The sequence below is a fragment of the Bacillus rossius genome, chromosome 3 (assembly GCF_032445375.1).
Source record: "Bacillus rossius redtenbacheri isolate Brsri chromosome 3, Brsri_v3, whole genome shotgun sequence".
Classification (NCBI taxonomy): Eukaryota; Metazoa; Arthropoda; class Insecta; order Phasmatodea; family Bacillidae; genus Bacillus; species Bacillus rossius.
Genome location: NC_086332.1, coordinates 43,371,882 through 43,390,333, shown reverse-complemented (window position 1 = coordinate 43,390,333; position 18,452 = coordinate 43,371,882). Strand labels below are relative to the sequence as shown.

At 38.4% G+C, this 18,452-nt stretch overlaps 1 protein-coding gene across 1 annotated transcript; it reads right to left on the bottom strand.

Annotated features, from left to right (window-relative positions):
* Positions 1-1,755: 1,755 nt before the first annotated feature.
* LOC134531283 (uncharacterized) lies at positions 1,756-3,843 on the bottom strand. The gene is made up of 3 exons (XM_063366976.1): positions 3,714-3,843; positions 3,343-3,560; positions 1,756-1,833 (listed from the first exon to the last, which is right to left on the bottom strand). Exons 1-3 carry the CDS (start codon positions 3,841-3,843, stop codon positions 1,756-1,758), a joined length of 426 nt encoding a protein of 141 aa, XP_063223046.1.
* Positions 3,844-18,452: the final 14,609 nt, after the last annotated feature.

Sequence of the window (18,452 nt, the reverse complement as noted above, 5' to 3'; positions counted from 1 at the left end):
AAACCATTTACATGTTCTTTATGTATCATTAATTAATTATAGTTACTAATCAATTAGTTTTGAAGTAAAAAAAAAATTCTGGGTCTCAGGAGGTTAAACGTGTTTTCATCTTTTAAGACCTTCGAGTTATATTGGATGACAAGCTTTTTTTTTCACCAACATGTAGATAATACTATTAGCAACACATGAAGATCTTTTAAGTCTTATAAAATTTATAACTTTCTCTGCATTAACTAATTTTAATTAGAATATGATTTAAAATTTCAGGCATTTAAATTATTTTGAATATGCTACATTCCTAAATAAAAATTAGCATTTTAAACTTATTTTACTTTCAATCAGTGATGCAAATTTTATTAAATACATTTTATTACCATTTTTGTTGATTCAGACATAATATCTCGGTTTGGATTAAGAATTCCAACTTGTAATTACAGATTAGTGACACTTTTAAAACCATTAGTAACTATAAAATGTGTGAAAAATTATAACACTTTTTGAATAATCTAGAAACATTCATTGGTAAAGAACTTAAGCGAAGAGTTATTTTAAACTTTGGTAATCTACATATTTATTTTGTATACCAACACCATTTTAGTTTCTGTTTAATATTTTTGTGAAAACCAAACTAACCAATAAGTTAACATGGACTTTATCTATCTGTATGTTGTGTTGTTTCGTGTTTTGTGTTAATGTGTTTTTGTTGTTATTTTATGTGTCATAATTCGTTTATAGGTGCTGTAAGGCACAGAAATCTGAATTTCAATTTGATCTGACAGTTTTATGAAGCAGAATAATATGCTACGCATAGTAATATTTTTTTATTTCCTAATATAAAAAAATACTTAAATTTTAGCAGAGTATTTTTAAAAAGACTGCAAGCCTGTGCAAAGACCATCAACATTCGATGTACGAGCCTATGTCTCCCCTAGAGCGCCTGTGCTGCTTGACCTGTACCAACAAACTACATACACAACACAAAAATATTTCCCTCGATTTTCAGCGTCTTGAAAATACATCTTGAGACTTTAAATAATTTAATATGGACATTAAAAACCTTAAAATCTGAGTTTTTTTTTTAGTTCGATCATTCTAATAATGAAAACATTACATTAAAAACCCTTGAATATTTGCGTTGGATTTGCACTCATTAAATAATGATCTACAATTATTTTAATTATTCCAGTGTGAAAAAAATGTTAATTCTATGAAGCTAGTTACTTTACGATTTTACGAGTGCCTTTTTTCTCATTCTATTGAATGTGAAAGAAATTTTGGCAAAATTCTATTTTGTCCTTTTAAGTTATGATAAATACTTTTCCGTTGCCTTTGTCAAAACAGGAGGAAATGTGCCATAATGGAAAACTACAATTTTTTTTTTTACAAATTGTCGTAATAAGAATACAGCGCTGCTCCGTATAAAACATTTTTGGAAACATTTGTTTCTACTAGTGCGCGATCTGTGCGGTGATTTGTGATTGCAACTATGACAGTCAGAAGCGTTATCTGTAGGCTTTAAAGTTAACCTGAGAAACAGCTAGAGGGTTGACAGCGCTACTTACCGATTATTCTATACACTACTTCGAGAGCAATGCTGCTGTACTCATTCCATGGAGTGTATAAGAAAATATGGCAGAATTCCGTCTCGTTATGGCAATTTTCTGTTATGGTACTTTTCCGCCTTTTTCGAAGAGGCCAGGCGGAATACTGGCATTATGGTAGTTTTCCAGTATGGCAGTCTTCCGCGCCCCCGGGTCAATTTAACTTCGCGCGCGCGAGCGTAGCGCCCGGGAGGTCTGCTCTCGACCAGCCGCGGACTCCGAATGACAATGTCTTTGCAAAACACACACACAAACACACTTTCTTCCAGGGCTGCCAATTTGCACTTCTATTACCAAATGTCCCGTAAAGTCACTACTCGAGTAAACTCATTGCGTACTCCCCGCGCAACTCCCCATAGATTAAATAGAATTATTAACAAGAGCATTAATTAAATAAACAAAAAATAATAACGTTTAATTAAAACTAAACTATCCACTAAAATAACAACATTTAAATGTTAAAAAAAGGGTATTTACAAAACTATCATTACAAAAACATATTTTGGCCAGAGGCATGGCCACATACTTCAACAGTAAGAAAGCAGACACACATACACATTTCAACGCTTTTATTTGATATTCAAAGTCACAAATCTAGTGAAAACATACTATCTAAAAGACTCGTTCGATTTCCCCAAATTCTAAATAGTTTCTTAGTGGACCTTCTTACTATCGACAATATCTAGAGTGATAGTTAATGATAGTTGCTCATTCTCTTGTAAGGACGAAAATGGCTTAATTCTGATGAAAAAAATAACCTATTTACAGTTTTACAAAACAACTCCTGAAATTAATTATTGTGCTAGAATATACACATGTACACAAAGAAATAAAATAGATGATGATTTAAACGCCTTTCTCTTTGCGTCTAAGCGCAGAAAAGACAAGAAATAAGAAGTTATGTTCTGTCAATGCATTAATTAGATTCTAGCGTAATAAGTAAAGATTTGGAAATTTGCAAAACATTTTGTAGCTACATCACCAATACGAAAGTTTTAATAACTTATAGGTAAAATAAATGGCTGCGAAATAATTAAAATAAGAATCATATATCAAGATAATTTTACGATCCAATATTTCAAACTATTAAATTACATTTTAGATGCAAAAATGTTACGACGCAATTTTTTTTCTAAATTTTTAATTTGTCACCAAAGAAAACAAAGTAACTAAAAGCAAACTAACAAAAGTAAAGTCTAGAGTCTTGCTGTGCTTTTAAAATAATTATGTTTTAATTTATCTACTAAACTTCTTATATATATTGAGTTTTAAATATTTTCAGGTATTTGCTGTGATACAATATTTCACACAAAAAGATAATACAGGATATTGATAATCCAATCATTAAAAAAACAAAAGCCCCTTCTAGGTGTGATACTTTCAGTACCGTAGGTGCATTGTCTGACAAACCTATTCTGGGCTTATACGCATTGCGTAGCACATCCAACCTCCATTTTTCGATCATCCCGGATTCCATGAGTCGCAAAACCAATTCGTTGAACGGACCAAAAATTATGGAATCTTTTTGCATGTAGGTTGTTACGTCATAGCTCATAACGTTTTTTGATAAAGTCTTTGCCAAGGGCGTGTTATACGAGTCGAGATAATTCTTCGTTAAAATATACTCTATGTTGTATCTTAGATAAACAATGGCGAAGTCTCTTCGTTTAACAACACGTTCAAAGCAATCATCCACATTCATGCATACTGTATGATGATTCGAAATTCTTTTTGAAATAACAGTATCATCGTTGAAAAATTTCTTCATATTGGGATGAAATCCATATTGAATGCCAGAGTTCAGAATTTCCTCCACACTTGACATCTGGTGCTCGTACATAGGATGTGTAATGTCAGTGATGAGGAATGTGCGATATGCTGTGTTCACAACCATTGAATATATCAAGAAAATTGCAACAAGAAACCTAGGAGTTAATCTCTGAGGCATTTTCGGGAAAGCTATTGCCAGGAAAGTGGAAAACAAACACATTAGGCATTCTGCTAATGAAGTGAACTCTCGAGAAACCCGGCTAAGGTCAACGTTAACCCTGGAAACAAAACAGAGGAAACAAGAAAGCACCAAGTAAGTCAGGATCACAAGCAACCAAATACAGGCCGGGAAGACCTTAATGAGGCTCTTCCATCGAGGCAGAGGCTTTGCGAGGGGGACGACCCAAGAGATCGACTCTTTGGCGTAGGGAAATGTGCTCTTGAGAACCCCAAAACGTTCAGCGTTGAGCATGGTACCCGCAAAAGCAACATCTGCTTCACCATTTTTCACGTTACCAACTATTCCTGTCCACGTGCCATTCTTCAGCCGTCGCCCCCACTTGGCATTGTTTGGAGGAATAGGTGAGAAATGCACTGAGAAATTCAGTTTATCAGAAATGGTTTTCAACATTTGTATCTCAAAACCACCGTCGAATGAAAGCTTTGTTTCTGTTGAGTGATCGGAAAAAGAATTCTGCTCTAAGACGTAGGGGGCATTGGGGATAACGGAGACTCTGAATGGACAGCCGTGGAAATTGTTTGGCACGCGAGGATCGAACAGGTTGTTTCCCCGTGAAAATTTACCTTCGGATAGCAGCCACTTGTCCAGCCACGTGACATGCTGTCGGGACTCACAACTGGACGCTCTGTGGTACGGGATCCACGTGTAGGCATCCACGGTTTCAGGACAAAATGCTAAGATAAGCGTGTTAACGATGCTGTGGTTCCTTGACACGTTTAAGGCTGAGCTGACTCCTGAGGCATCGCAGGAGAGCGTGACCACCAAAAAGAGTCCTCCTGTGTTCCACGACTGGCCTGACATCAAGGCAGCTAGATCCTGGCCGCTATGCAGGAGTAGGACGTGGCTCGCTGCTCCGCTGTGCGACGAGACGATCTGCCAGCGCAGTGACGAGTGCATCGTGTGGGCGACGGCATGGACCAGGGGGTGATAGTACGATTGCGAAGCAAGCAGTGTTGGCAGGTGTGGCGGTAGGTACTCGTTGCAGACGGTCAGTAGACACTGCGTCAACTGGAGTTCCTCGGGAGTCATGGTGCTGGTTGTCTGCAGAGCCGCCAGCGTCAGGCAACACAGGGACATCTGCATCAGTCCTAGAAGGCACAGTACACAAGTAAGATTAGTGGTTGTGGATGTATAAATTTCATCTGCTAAATATGTTTATTTTTTTTTTTTTTGGTTTACTCTGGGCGCATCTAAGATGTTTAGAAACAACTAGACAGATCGCAAAACCGGCCGTATATTTAAAAAAAATGGCGCAGCTCTGTCCCGCTTTTTGCTATAATTCTAATTTTTAACTATTTAGCCGAATGTTTTTCCATCTCAAGGCATAAATATTATTTTCCAGACCCTCTATATATTGCAACCACACGTTTACTAACATGTCTGTAAGCACTGCGAGGAAAAAACTTTTTACTTCACTCGGCCGACTTCAATTATTATGATAGTCACACCAGTTCAAAAATGTTGACTTCAACAAGAAGCCAAAGCTAAGTCCTAAGCCACGTCAACTCAAACAATTTAGCACGGAAGCTCTTTTAAAAGCGGTGAAAAAAAAATTGCAAGAAGGCGAACCCTAATCCCCCATTAATGTCCACGGTCACCAATGATCCCACGAGTGCGTTGGTAAGGTGGCGACTGGTGACTCACCTTGTAGTGCGAGCGAGGCACGCATTGGCTCGTGATTCGCCTACACGTGTGCGGAACTTCGAGCCTGGTAGGCGAAGAAACAGTGAAGCTTCGAGTTAAGTTCGATCTTACGCGCAGTCGGTCTATTTACCTGCGCGCTCGCTTTGCCGGGAAACTATTTTTTTATTCGCCAAATTGATGTAATTTCCTTTCTTCAACGCAGAAAATACCAACGAAATTAAATGTGGATGCAAATTCGTGGTACTGCGGCGATCAGCGACGAAAGTATGTTCAAGCTTTTCGCTGACGCATGAGCCGCGAACAAAGATGTTGACATTGGGAATACGCGAACATAACCTATTTTCCTTCGCCAAGCCAAGACAGTGGTGTTCATCCGCAAAGTCATAAAAGATGCACCATTTGCTAGCGTAAGATTACGTCCTCGAAGCACGCAAACTATGATGTCTTACGTTCTGAACGATTGATCGAACCCGAAACATGGTTATCAAACAAAAGTCACGCTCTCTCGATATCTGGCAAAATTCAAAAAGCTTTTGTCTTGTTCTTTGCTGGGGGTTTTAAAATCTGCAGTTATCAATGAAAAATTTATTTTTCAAATACATTACTTACCCATATATTATTATGCTTTTGTCAGCGTTTTGCAGATTTTGTCAGCGTTTTGCATTACACACACACACACGCATGGGGACAGAGAGAGAGAGAGAGAGAGAGAGAGAGAGAGAGAGAGAGAGAGAGAGAGTAAAGTAGGAATCATGGCAGTGCTTTATATTTCACTTAAATGTCGACTCTACAATTTGTTACGTAAGATTCTCTGCGACTCTACTGAAACTCTTTGCTCCGATACGTTTAAGAATAACTTGACTTGTAAAGGGGAAGTAATTTACTAAGATATAAGTAATCTAAAGAAAAATTTGTACGTGTTCAGCTTAAAGAAAGTTACTTAAAATGATTTAGTAATCCAATTCAGACACTATGCCAAATATGGTTATCCAATATATATACATTATAGAAATGCACGTGGATATCCAGGTTGTACAATTAGCTAAAATAACAAACATACATAAAATGAAAGTATGTAAGAAAACAATTGAAATGATAATCGTATAAAATAATAAACGGTTAGTTAGTGAAACTCCTAGATTGTGTCTACCTACGAAGCTACTTTAAAGGAAAGTTAATTCACCAAAGTTATTCAGATTGAGATTTGTCTGATAAAAGTCTAGGATTGTTCTTTGATATTATTACACTTGTTATTATTCTTTTGACAATTAAATCTTTTGTGATGGCCTGTACAACCCCATCCCCCCCCCCAAAGCCGTTTTTTCTGTGTCCTTTTTTCTTCTTGTTATGCGGGAATATTAGCCGGCGCCTTGGTTCACGGCGCTTGACGCCTATGGACTAGGCAACACGCAGTCCGCTGTTGACGACGACTGTGGAGTAGGCAACTGGTAGTGCGCTATATAAAAAATGCTCCAAGCCAAAAATAAAAAGAAGCCTCCACAACACGTGTTACGTCAACGGAAGTGCGGCCATTGCTGCCAGCTGGTCGAAGACCGTTGAAGAATGTCCTAGGTTAGATCAACCGCCGACCAGAGGAGTATATAAGGCCTAATTTTGACTGCCTCAGCACACCGATGAAGACAGCAGTTACGCCACCCCGGAGCTTCGACCCGCCACAAACCGTCGTGCTACCAGAACTACGCTGGACACGAAATTTGGTATGCCGTCATTAACCTAATATATGTTGATGACATAAATTTTCTCCTAGTACTGATGGAAATTGAAATTATTACGGCAGGCGCAGCAGTGAAGATTCTAAGTCGTGTTTGGATTTAGTTATTTCATGGACAGAGCGTTGTGTACTTTACGTATGCTGTAAGACGTATATACACTTAATTGTGGCTGATGTCGTTGAGCTGGTCGGTGGCAGGCAATATTTGGTGGTGACGACCCATGGAAATGACTTATAAACATTGTAGTAGCCGCAGAGCACTTTCGTAGCGTAAAGTCGATTACGCAATGTCTCATATGTTTACGTATAATGAAAACCACTTCATAAATTTGAAGTCTCTCAGTAAGGACATTTATGAATATTGTTACGATTTATTATTAAAATGAAATAATAATTCATCGTGTGGGAAAACTACCGGGTTCGTAAATGGATAGCCCAATTAAATATTTTACTACACAGTTTTATTGATTGCCACTATTTACATCACTAACAAATAATCTTCTAAAAATGCCTAATAATCAATTACACTTAACAATGCGTTCTCCCCAGTCACTCGGTTTTTACACACCGCACACATCGCTGGGCCGCACCTCTGGCGCAACTCTCACCACAGCGCCCCTCGTGGACCTCCGTCGCGGGACTCCGTCACCACACTCCGCTGCCGCCGTCGCACTTCTCTTTGCCGAGGATCCGCTCGACGCTTCACTCGGAACTCCTCGCCCAGTAACTCCGCCGCACCCGCGGCACTATCGCCCGGATCAACTCCACTCTCCACCCCTCACTGAAATCTCCGCCCTGGAACCTTCGTCCAGGGACTTCACCGCTCCGCCGCACCCACGGCACTATCTCCCCGGAAACTCTGCCGCGGGAAAACTCCCAACTCCTCACTGCCTCGGAGATCGGCGTCCTGGGCTTATATAGGCCCAGGCGCCACTTCTAGAAGTCGCGAGCGCGACTGGGACCAGTCGCGTCATTACGTGCCGACCCGACGCCAGATGTATCGAGAAATGCGTCGGCAGCTCAAGCAGAATCTCACACACCTGCCAGGTGTCAGGTTGACGGCGCAGAGACAGATCGCCGCGCGGGTAGAGGTGGGGAGGAGGGGGGAAGCAATAACACCCGAAATACACGAGGCGCGCGCGGCACGTCTCATGTTGCGGCGGCCACGTGATGTCAGTGGCCGTGCGGGGCCGCCAGCTAACTTAGAAACTGCGCGCGCCGCGGCTCTGCTCACGTTCGTAACAATATATAAGTAATTTTGTGAATTTCCAGCTTTCAGGTTTTTTTGTTTAAAATCGCTTACGTCGTAGCACTAAAACTGCCTTTTTAGTAACGCAAGAGAACACGGCTAGTATTTTGCCTTATCGGGCTTATGCATTACCCAAACTAGAACACTTCGTCAGGGATTATTAGTATGATGTGTGCTGTACGTATGCGTCTGCTCAGCGACTGAGTATCGGCGAGCTGAATCAACTACCGTGAGCTTGGAAGAGGAGCTTGTGACCGACGCCACGGCAATGTTCGCCGCTTCTCCAACTCGCTGTTCCACAACGTAAGTCGTCGGGCGAGTGCTGGAGCCAACTACTAGTTCGACGAAGCGAGTGAAAACTCTCGTTCGGGCTTATTAAAGGCCAGTTACGATATGTATTCGTGGCCGCAATAATCTTGTGGTGCAAACGTTATCATCGTAACGTCAAAATTTTAGGTGTATTATTTTTAGGCAATTCATTATAAATTTGTCTTTTGTGGTTTAGTAATTTTGAATACATTGCTGGAATAGAATTAATATCTTATGATGTCTTAAGAGTTGTTTGAAATCAGTGCGCTGTAAATGGTTCTGTTATATTAAGAGTCTTAATATTACTCTAATTTATAAACTTTAAAGTTTGAATAATTTTAATGTTACAGTTATATATTTTAAAATATAAAAAAAACTTTTGGAAATAAAGCTCAAATGCTTAATACTATTCTCACATTTACACACATTATAGTTGTTTTGCAAATGCTTAATTGAGCTTAAATGTGTTACAGTTTCGCCCAAGGACCCGTAAGCAGCCAGTCTCTCGTATAATCTTTTGTGAAGTTAGGGCCAATTTTTTTGACCTATGTATGTTATACATTGGGGTTTATTTCACTTATTTAATGAATAAACATGTGTCTTTGGCTTGATGCATCTGCTCTTTCCTTTAAGTTATTCATAACAACACAAGTTGTCGGGACAGACAACACTTTCATCTCTGTTATGTGTGTTAAGTGGTAAACACAAACGATAAACAAATTTTCACATTTTTAAAATACATTTTCCCAGCTGTGAGTGAATGGCCACGTATAATTGTTTTTGCTGCCGTTCGCCTAGAAACTTACAGCTTGACCGCTAGCGCTCGCTCAACTTCGCCGTAGCACGCTGTCCGTATGCAGCCAGGAGAGCGCAACTGTTGTGCAAGATGTCTATTCCCCATTCTAAAGGGGTTTGCCGCATGGAAATATTTATTAGCTCGCTCTGCTTTCTGTTTTGAAAATATTTCAAACGTCCACTCTTGGCCTTGCCTTGGGTTACATTGCAGCCACTATACATCACTTCTAGTGGCACAGTGTACTCTATAACATTTCTGACTTCAATTGGGATAAGATATACCTATGTATTATCAACTGGAGATAAAAAAAATTAACGAAAGTATTGTTGGTGCGCGTGCTATGTTAATGATGTGAATTAACATGTTTTCACTAAAAATCTGACTGCCTTTTTTGTTAAAGTTCTAATAACTACTAGCGAGGCTAAGGGAGCGGCTCATAATATATGAGCAGTTGCACATCTACTAAGTGATCAAGGGATTTTAAATTCATTACAATAACTTCATAAGGATAAAACTATAATTCGTTTAGGAACTCACGTAAAACCCAAATAAATAGTTTATATTTATGGACGTAGAATTAACTTCTTCTTTGACATCCGTTACTGTTTCGATATGTTTCTGAAATATTTGTTTTATACACTTGCTATTGCTAAGGACTTAAAGTAAGCTTGTGAGTGAAGCTGTAAGAACGACATCTAATAAATAAAAATTCGCGTTTTTTTCACCGTGTTCTCAATTTTTTTCATTATATTTCCCGCCCACGAGTTCTGTTTCGGCCAAAAGCTGATGCAAGTTTCATACGCTGACTTGTACAACTGGCGTTCACCAGAGAAACTTGGGCGTGGCCTCATGTGAAAACTGAGGTGCACAACTGCCAAGTCTCAATACGTGTGCGAAGCTACTGTCTCAATACGCAGAAAGAAAAATTTCCGTACTTTTGGGGACCAGATGCCAATAATTAGTCTGAAATACTGCAAAAAATATAACGTAACTTTGTACAACACATAGCTGTAGTTATTTTTGAATGTACTGAGTATTTCTCATGGAAATTGGCGCATAATTTTATTTTTATGGATGTTTCATTCAAGCATATTTTTTTTTAAACTATGGAAAATATAATCGAATATTCAACAAAATGACTATTATGTGCACAGTTCATACTGGAAAGATATTCAGGGAACGGTTTACAAATAACTCTAACTATTGGAGGTACTGGGAAAACACAAAGCATAAATGTCCGGGTAATAATCCGAACCAAGTATTGCTGCGAACACTGTTTTGTAGTGATACAGTTTTTTTTTTCGTGTGGATGTACGAATTTGCACACATATGTAATTTAACTGAATGTTTATGTTCCATTTACAAAAAAAAAACTTTTATAGTGTAACGCGCTCAAATCTTTTTTGAAGATACAGTACATCATAGATAACAAAATTTGATTTGAAAACGCCACGGTACCGCCAGTACTCTCTCGACAATACAGTATCTTCTGGCATCAGACAGCGGCGAGCGACGCGCAATGCACGATGCGACAGCAAAACACTGCGTTTTTGCAAACAAGCAAATAAACAGCGCGACAAACAACTTCATGTAGGATGTATATTTCTAATTAAATTCACAATACACATATGACAGCCCTCAAAATTGTTTTAATGAAACTAAAATTTGTTCCGTCAAAGTATACCTAGTTGATATTTATTCAGAAAAATCTCGTACGTAAACGTACCGTCAGCGCCAAAAGCCTTGGCGACTGGCACCCCTAAATGTCGACTGGCTGGTTAGCGTAATCTGGTCGGCTCGGGTTGCTGAAATACAAGACTTTCTCTCTGTATACCAACTGTTAACAAAAATAAGCGCGTATTTTTCGCGAAAAAATCTGATCTATCATTAGATTGCCATACGGTAGGTGCCCTCGCTATCGGTTGCTCCCTTGTAACTGGCGGTCGTCTGCAAAAGAAATCATTGCCCTATTTGGCCGGACCATTCAGGAGGCGTTTGCTTCCGCACTGGATGGGTATGATTGGTTGCTGACAGTAGACACGTACCTTTGATAAGCCGCGAAACACAGACAATGCTTAAAAGTTTTAACACACAGCTGGTCCTGTAATCCTTTTCGGGAAAAAAGAAACGCAAGGACCTAATAACAAAGGTTAATGGTAAGTGTTTCATAAGGTGATACGTGTGATATCGGTAGCATTTGTAGATATGATCGCACTGATGATGATTACACGATACTCGTGACCGAGCATGGTCACCCCAAGTCACGCCGCGATGGGGGAAACAGCGGTGCACCTGGGGTTTTCATGCCAGGTTCATTGCGCAGTGGTTTGCCACCGATCTCCGTGAAAGAACGTCACAAAAGCCAGTCCTGGACTTGGGGACTTGGGAAGGAAATTTTTCCGCAAGTGAAAAAAAAAATTACCGACCTGGCCGAGAACCAAAAGTCTGAACCTTTCTCTCAGCAGCCAGGAGTTCGAAAACACTAAGCTGACGGGTCAGACACAATCATATTAGGTAATGACACATCCGCGAGTGTTTGAAAAATATTATCAATGATGGTTTAATAATTCGTAGCTTTTCGACAGCAGACACTTGTAAGTTTTGACTAACGTACAAATCGAGACAGGAAAAAAAAAACGCGGATTCATTTCGCGACAGGCCAGAAGCCAAACACGTCTATCTTTTTCCTACGTCTTTGATTGGACCACAGTTGACTAGAAGAACCCTGAGCCAGTTAAAAACCCTCAACGTGAGACATATCTAATCACAAGCTACCCAAACATGTCTCACAATTTAGTAGCCAATGAGCAGGTGGCATTTTCCCGAGTGCGTAGAGGATTATGGAATCTATTCTGGATGTCAATGAAACTGCGAATTTTCCAGTTCCTACATATAAATAATCGTTAACTAAACTTTTCAACGCATGATATTATTTTTTGTGTTATATTTATTTGGAATTTAACGAACTCATAAGTCAATATTAAATAATTTAATAATCTGGTTTAAGAACCATTCTAGAAAACCAGTAAAAGTCACGTTAAGCCTGTTTTAAAAATCGCGATGCGTTCTGATGTGATGCGACAAGTTTAAGTCTATCAGAGCTTTGAATGGAAGAATGAATGAATGAATGAATAAGGTTAACTGTGACGATGAGGGATGATGCGATTAAAATCGGACAGTGACAGATCTCGAGGTTGGGGGGAAAGGGAGTAACTTGAGAGAAGCCACGGAACAAGGTAACGTCCGCCACGTTACCCACTTGCAAACTGTCAGATTTTGACCCCACCGGGAAACGTACCCGGATTGAATTGGTTTGGCAGTTAAAATTAATTTTTTTTACAAAATTTGCACGAACAAGTGAAGTTTGTTATGAATTTATGTAATTTAATAGCTTCACACAATTGAAAAGAGTTCAGCTCTTGTTTTTTTTTTTTTTTTTTTTTTTCAAATTCTTTTGATAGATCTTTCACTAACATCAGTGTAACTCGCGGCTCTTGCAGTTGATGCTTGCAAGAGTTAATTTACGATGTTGAAACCGGTGATAGTTAACTTAAAATCGATTTAATTAATATCAAGATAAAATTAGGAGTGTGAAAAAACTGCATACCTACGACTGAAATTTTTTAGTATGTTGGTCAAACGAGGTTTAAAGTTTGGAAGAAGGATGTGGACAAAAATCTCACATTTGACATTCAATGCTTGTAGTTGATGATGGCTGCAGATAAGCATTTATTTTTGGCTTTAACTATATACCGCTGTAAAACATGATTTATTATTTCCTCTCCACGCCGTGAATTACTTCATAGCTGCGCGACCACTAGTATCCATCTCCATGGCAGACTGTCAACTGACTGAGCGTAATCTATTTTTTTTTTTTTTGCCACGGCATTAAACTGCGCGAGAGAGAAGGTGCCTTCCCACGCATTTTCAGTCCACAAAACTTTTGGCAGTATTTTAAAGATTTCACAAATTAATTTAGTAAATAAAACCTTTAAAAAATATACAAAAAAGGAAATATTGTATTATCAGTGCATCAGTTCAAAATTGTTCAAAAAATGTTATATGACTAATGTGTATCCCCGTGCGAAAAATCGCACAGTGATTTTCTTTTCATTATCACATCATGTAATAAAAAAGTTATCATCAATCGTGAAATAGTTATTGATTGTGACAGAATAAATCAATTAGATTATGTATGTGGTACTTAGTAGCATTATTATTGGGCAAAGAAAGTGGTTTTATTGTTATATCTACAGCTCCCGTCATCGTGGCGAGATAAATATATATACATCAGTTTTTAATTGAAAACATAAGATTTTAAACACAAAAAAGTTTCATCATAATCTGTCGAGTAGTTTTTGCTCTATACTCGAGCAAACAAACAGACAAATTATGCAATAATGATATATAAATTCAATAAAAATAATCCAATTATAATAAACGATTTTAATTCAGACTCTTTTTAACTCAATAACAAAAGAAATATCTATATAATGATACTAAATTTATATAAATTAACTGCTTGGTTTGTGCTGAAAAGGAATTAGAATTCTTAATTGTATTAATATATATTATATTTCTGAAGAAACATCGCGCCATCGACGTAAATGAAATGTGAAGGGGAAAAAAATCTAGTAGTAAATCTGTTGCGTTCGTGAATTCTGTCGCGCTGGCGTCACAGATATGTTGAACGTGATTGTTCAGGGAGATGTCCAATCCGCAGTGTCGTGCTCCCAGCTACGCCAGTGGCCACACGCGCCGGAGCGCCGACCCGCGCGCGGGCTACCGGCGCCCGGTTGCGACACAGCGCCGGGAGGTGGACGGTGGAAGAAAGCGGCGCCGACTGCGGAATGCGCCCGGTGGCGGTCCTCTTGGAGGGTCTCGCCCCACCTCCCCCCTCGCAACACCCACAGCAAAAAAAAAAAAAAAAAAAAGTGTGCGGGGATTCAACATGCGACAGAAGTGAAACTTCTTGCTTATTAAGTATAGATAGAGATAAATGATGAGTATTTTCAACGCACAAGAGATAATAATAGGGAATAGTAAGGATGCAGGTTTTTTTCTCATATGAAGAAAAAGAAGTGAGGAGTGGACAAACACAAGCAGCGAATTCCGAAAGCATCACTGCTGCGTCATTTCTACCTCTCCCCTGCCGGCTCATCTTACGACCGTCACAACTAGCTACGCTATGTATACTTATCTTCCCCTCCTTCCTTGCAGAAAAAAAAAACCTTTCGACCGCTAGTGCCAGCGTTGGAGTGGCGTCGCCGCTGACGTACTCTCCTCCTGTACAGGCTCCCCACCATTTCCCTAACTAGTCCCCTCATGTGATCGGAATTTTCGTAACGCTCTGAAATTGTAGCCCCCCCCCCCCCCCCCCTCAGCAAAGAAGTTTTACTTCAAAAATAACTGGAGATATAAACTTATAATGACGTCATAAATGCGTTAAAATAACCTAAGGGTCTATTACTTTGCAAAATTTCTGACGTCCTACTCAACTGGGACCCAAATCCCTCCGGTCATCCATTCCTCTCTACCCCCTCCCCAGACCCCAAATAATTGAGCGAGTATTTCAGTACTGGCAGTGATGAGTAACATCTAATCTATCGTAACACAAACTATTTATTAACACAACACGTATTTTAATATAAAAATTATAAATTTATTGAATTTATATCACAACGTATTTATAACGTATTAAAAACGCCACATGGCGATGCGTCACGCTGTTCAAGACAACTGTTAGCGGACCGAACGGTAAACACCTGTCTCTTCTTTCTCTTTCTCCCTTTCTCTATCTCTCTTTCAAATGACGTGGGAATGTTACCGCTGAGACGCTGCAACTCAAGCGCCAACTGTAGGCCGGCAACGAAAAATTGAATGGCGCGCGCTTCTACCAACTTCCTTTTACACATTTCCGTTGCATTCACGAAATTTCTCCCACCAAATGCCGTGTACCGAGAGCTAAGACGTCACACATTAAAAAAATCCCCAACACTACTATAGCACATCAAGGACACTTTAACACACTAAACGTGCCAAGTTGCGATCCTTACTTTCGCACAGGCTATGCATGGTCTTTAGTGTGTATATATATGTATATCTTTATATATATATCTTTATATATATATTTCTTGTGTGCGTGTGTATGTCACTGAACTCCTCCTAGACGGCTGGACCGATTTGGATGAAATTTTTTGTGTGAGTTCACGGGGATTCGAGGATGGTTTAGATTCACAATTAGATATTTTATCTCGATTCTGAGTTAAGAAAAACTAAAAAAAAACACGCTTTAAAAGCAAAAATTGCAAAGCATTATTAGAAGCCATTAAGTTTTGCTATTGTAAGGAACTAAGTAGAGAGTAAGAAAAAAATAAAGATCCTGACAGTTTATAGAGTCGCCATATTTGTTTCAATTTTCAATACCCTTTTTGTATATTATAATTTAAATTGCAGAAAAAAATCATGTTTCATAGCCACACAAATAGTGAGGATGGTTTAGATTCACAATTGGATATTTTATCTCGATTCTGAGTTAAGAAAAACTAAAAAAAACAAAAATTGCAACGCATTATTAGAAGCCATTAAGTTTTGCTATTGTAAGAAACTAAGTAGAGAGTAAGAAAAAAATAAAGATCCTGACAGTTTATGGTGTTGCCATATTTGTTTCAATTTTCAATACCCTTTTTGTATATTACAATTTAAATTGCAGAAAAAAAATCATGTTTCATAGCCACACAAATAGTGAGTGTGTGTCATTTCTCTATGTCCACGAGGTCTCGCCGCGTCAATTTTCTCCTTGGAGCGAACCCGTCCGCTTAATTAAATAAACAGCTTTTATCGTTGAATGAATTCATGATTTATTTCATGAAAATATGCTCTCATAAAAAAATTAGTTAGATAGACATTCAATAGGTGTCTTTCTCTCACTCTCTATCTCTCTCTGAAATGTATGTAGTTTGCTCGCGGGTCAGTAATACAGATAATGTTTACATTATAGCTCAAGACGGAAAAAACAGTAAATGTGGTTTACAAAGACATTTTATGAAGTGTATTCCCGTCATTACATTTGAAAGTAGAAACATATTTACTCAAAATTTAGGTAGTAACATATTTTTATTGCAAAGACTGAAATAGAGGTGAGAAAATTATCATTTGTGAACATAAGAAAACTACTACAACTGTATCAACTGTTATGTTATAATGTTTAAATTTCTAAATGGTGCAAGATAATACAAAATTCCATGCGGAAAAAGTCGTGGGCAGCAGATACGTATAGTTATAGGTGTGGGGCTATACATGCTGATTTTTCATATACTGCATGGATGCGAACATGTAAGAATAATCTATCTATCTTACTATAATATAACAGTACTTTTTCTGTCTGTCTGTTTGTACGCGATTTTGATGAAATTTTGTGTGTGAGTTCACGGGGATTCGAGGATGGTTTAGATTCACAATTGGATATTTTATCTCGATTCTGAGTTAAGAAAAACTAAAAAAAACACGCTTTAAAAGCAAAAAAAACTAAGCATTGTTGATAATTAGCCTCATTGGCAACGGGCTTTTGCATTGTTGTTGCCTTCTGCGTAACTATGGGAAAGGTTTTTGGTAACGGCAGTGGCGTGCCCAAGAGGAGGGGTATGTATAATGAGAAGATACAAAATGTCCAGCGTAGAAATACTTACCGCCATATCCATATCTCACAAAAAGTACATTTGGGCAGGACAATGTCTGTCGGGTCCGCTAGAAAGATATATAGAGAGATAGAGATATAAATAGAAAGATAGATAGAGTTATAGAGATATACATAGAGAGATAGAGAATCAGAGAGATAAAGAGAGATGCTTAGTATACGTTTAAAAAATTACAAAAAAATTGATTGAGGCATTGCAACGCATGCCGGGCATTATCTAGTATATATATATATATATTTCTTGTGTGTGTGTGTATGTCACTGAACTCCTCCTAGACGGCTGGACCGATTTTGATGAAATTTTGTGTGTGAGTTCACGGGGATTCGAGGATGGTTTAGATTCACAATTGGATATTTTATCTCGATTCTGAGTTAAGAAAAAACTTAAAAAAAAAAAACACGCTTTAAAAGCAAAAAAACTAAGCATTGTTGATAATTAGCCTCCATGGCAACGGGCTTTTGCATTGTTGTTGCCTTCTGCGTAACCATGGGAAAGGTTTTTGGTAACGGCAGTGGCGTGCCCAAGAGGAGGGGTATGTATAATGAGAAGATACAAAATGTCCAGCGTAGAAATACTTACCGCCATATCCATATCTCACAAAAAGTACATTTGGGCAGGACAATGTCTGTCGGGTCCGCTAGAAAGATATATAGAGAGATAGAGATATAATTAGAAAGATAGAGAGAGATATAGAGAATTAGAGAGATAAAGTGAGATGCTTAGTATACGTTTAAAAAATTACATTATTGATAAATTAAAAAATTGATTGAGGCATTGCAACGCATGCCGGGCATTATCTAGTGTGTATATATATATATATACTATTATAAATAGTTGTTTGTTGTTCTATATAAAACTATCCATATTTTTGTAACACTATTTCTCTACCTATTTATACTCAGAACATATCCCAAACATTGCGAAAACATTGAAGTACTCTTATATTCTAAAATATTCATTCTAAATAAAAATGGAGACAATTTTTTTTTTCATATTAAATACTGAAACAGGATGACATTCTTGGTTAATAAAAATAAGCACATATCTCACTTTGCACTGGAGTGATTCATCGGTTCATTGAAATTCTTGAATGTACTTATAGCCTTTTTTCTTCTGGGTACACTTTATAACAGTTATTTTAATCTTAAAGTGGCGTTAACTTTTTAAGTATTCATTTTAAGGAAAAGTTTTCTTCTTCCTTTTTTAAACCACAACTATAAGTCTGTTTAACAAACAAAATAAAATTGAATGGCACGCGCTTCACCCTACTTCCTGTTACACATTTCCGTTCCTTCACTTCCGTCGCATTCGCGAAGATGCCGCATACCTAGAGCTAAGATGTTACGCATAAAAAAAAATGAAGCCCAGCCCGCTGGTTTCTCTCCCGACCGCGAGCGACCTGCCACACCCCTC

What these genes read in the sequence shown, in the direction of transcription:
- LOC134531283 (XM_063366976.1), bottom strand. Translation starts at nt 3,843, where the DNA reads ATGCTCAACGCTGAACGTTTTGGGGTTCTCAAGAGCACATTTCCCTAC. An exon ending in CATTAAGGTCTTCCCGGCCT is followed by an intron (nt 3,561 to 3,713) that starts GTATTTGGTTGC and finishes TCCTGGCAATAG; the next exon opens with CTTTCCCGAAAATGCCTCAG. An exon ending in AATTTTTCAACGATGATACT is followed by an intron (nt 1,834 to 3,342) that starts GTTATTTCAAAA and finishes TGTTTTGCAAAG; the next exon opens with ACATTGTCATTCGGAGTCCG.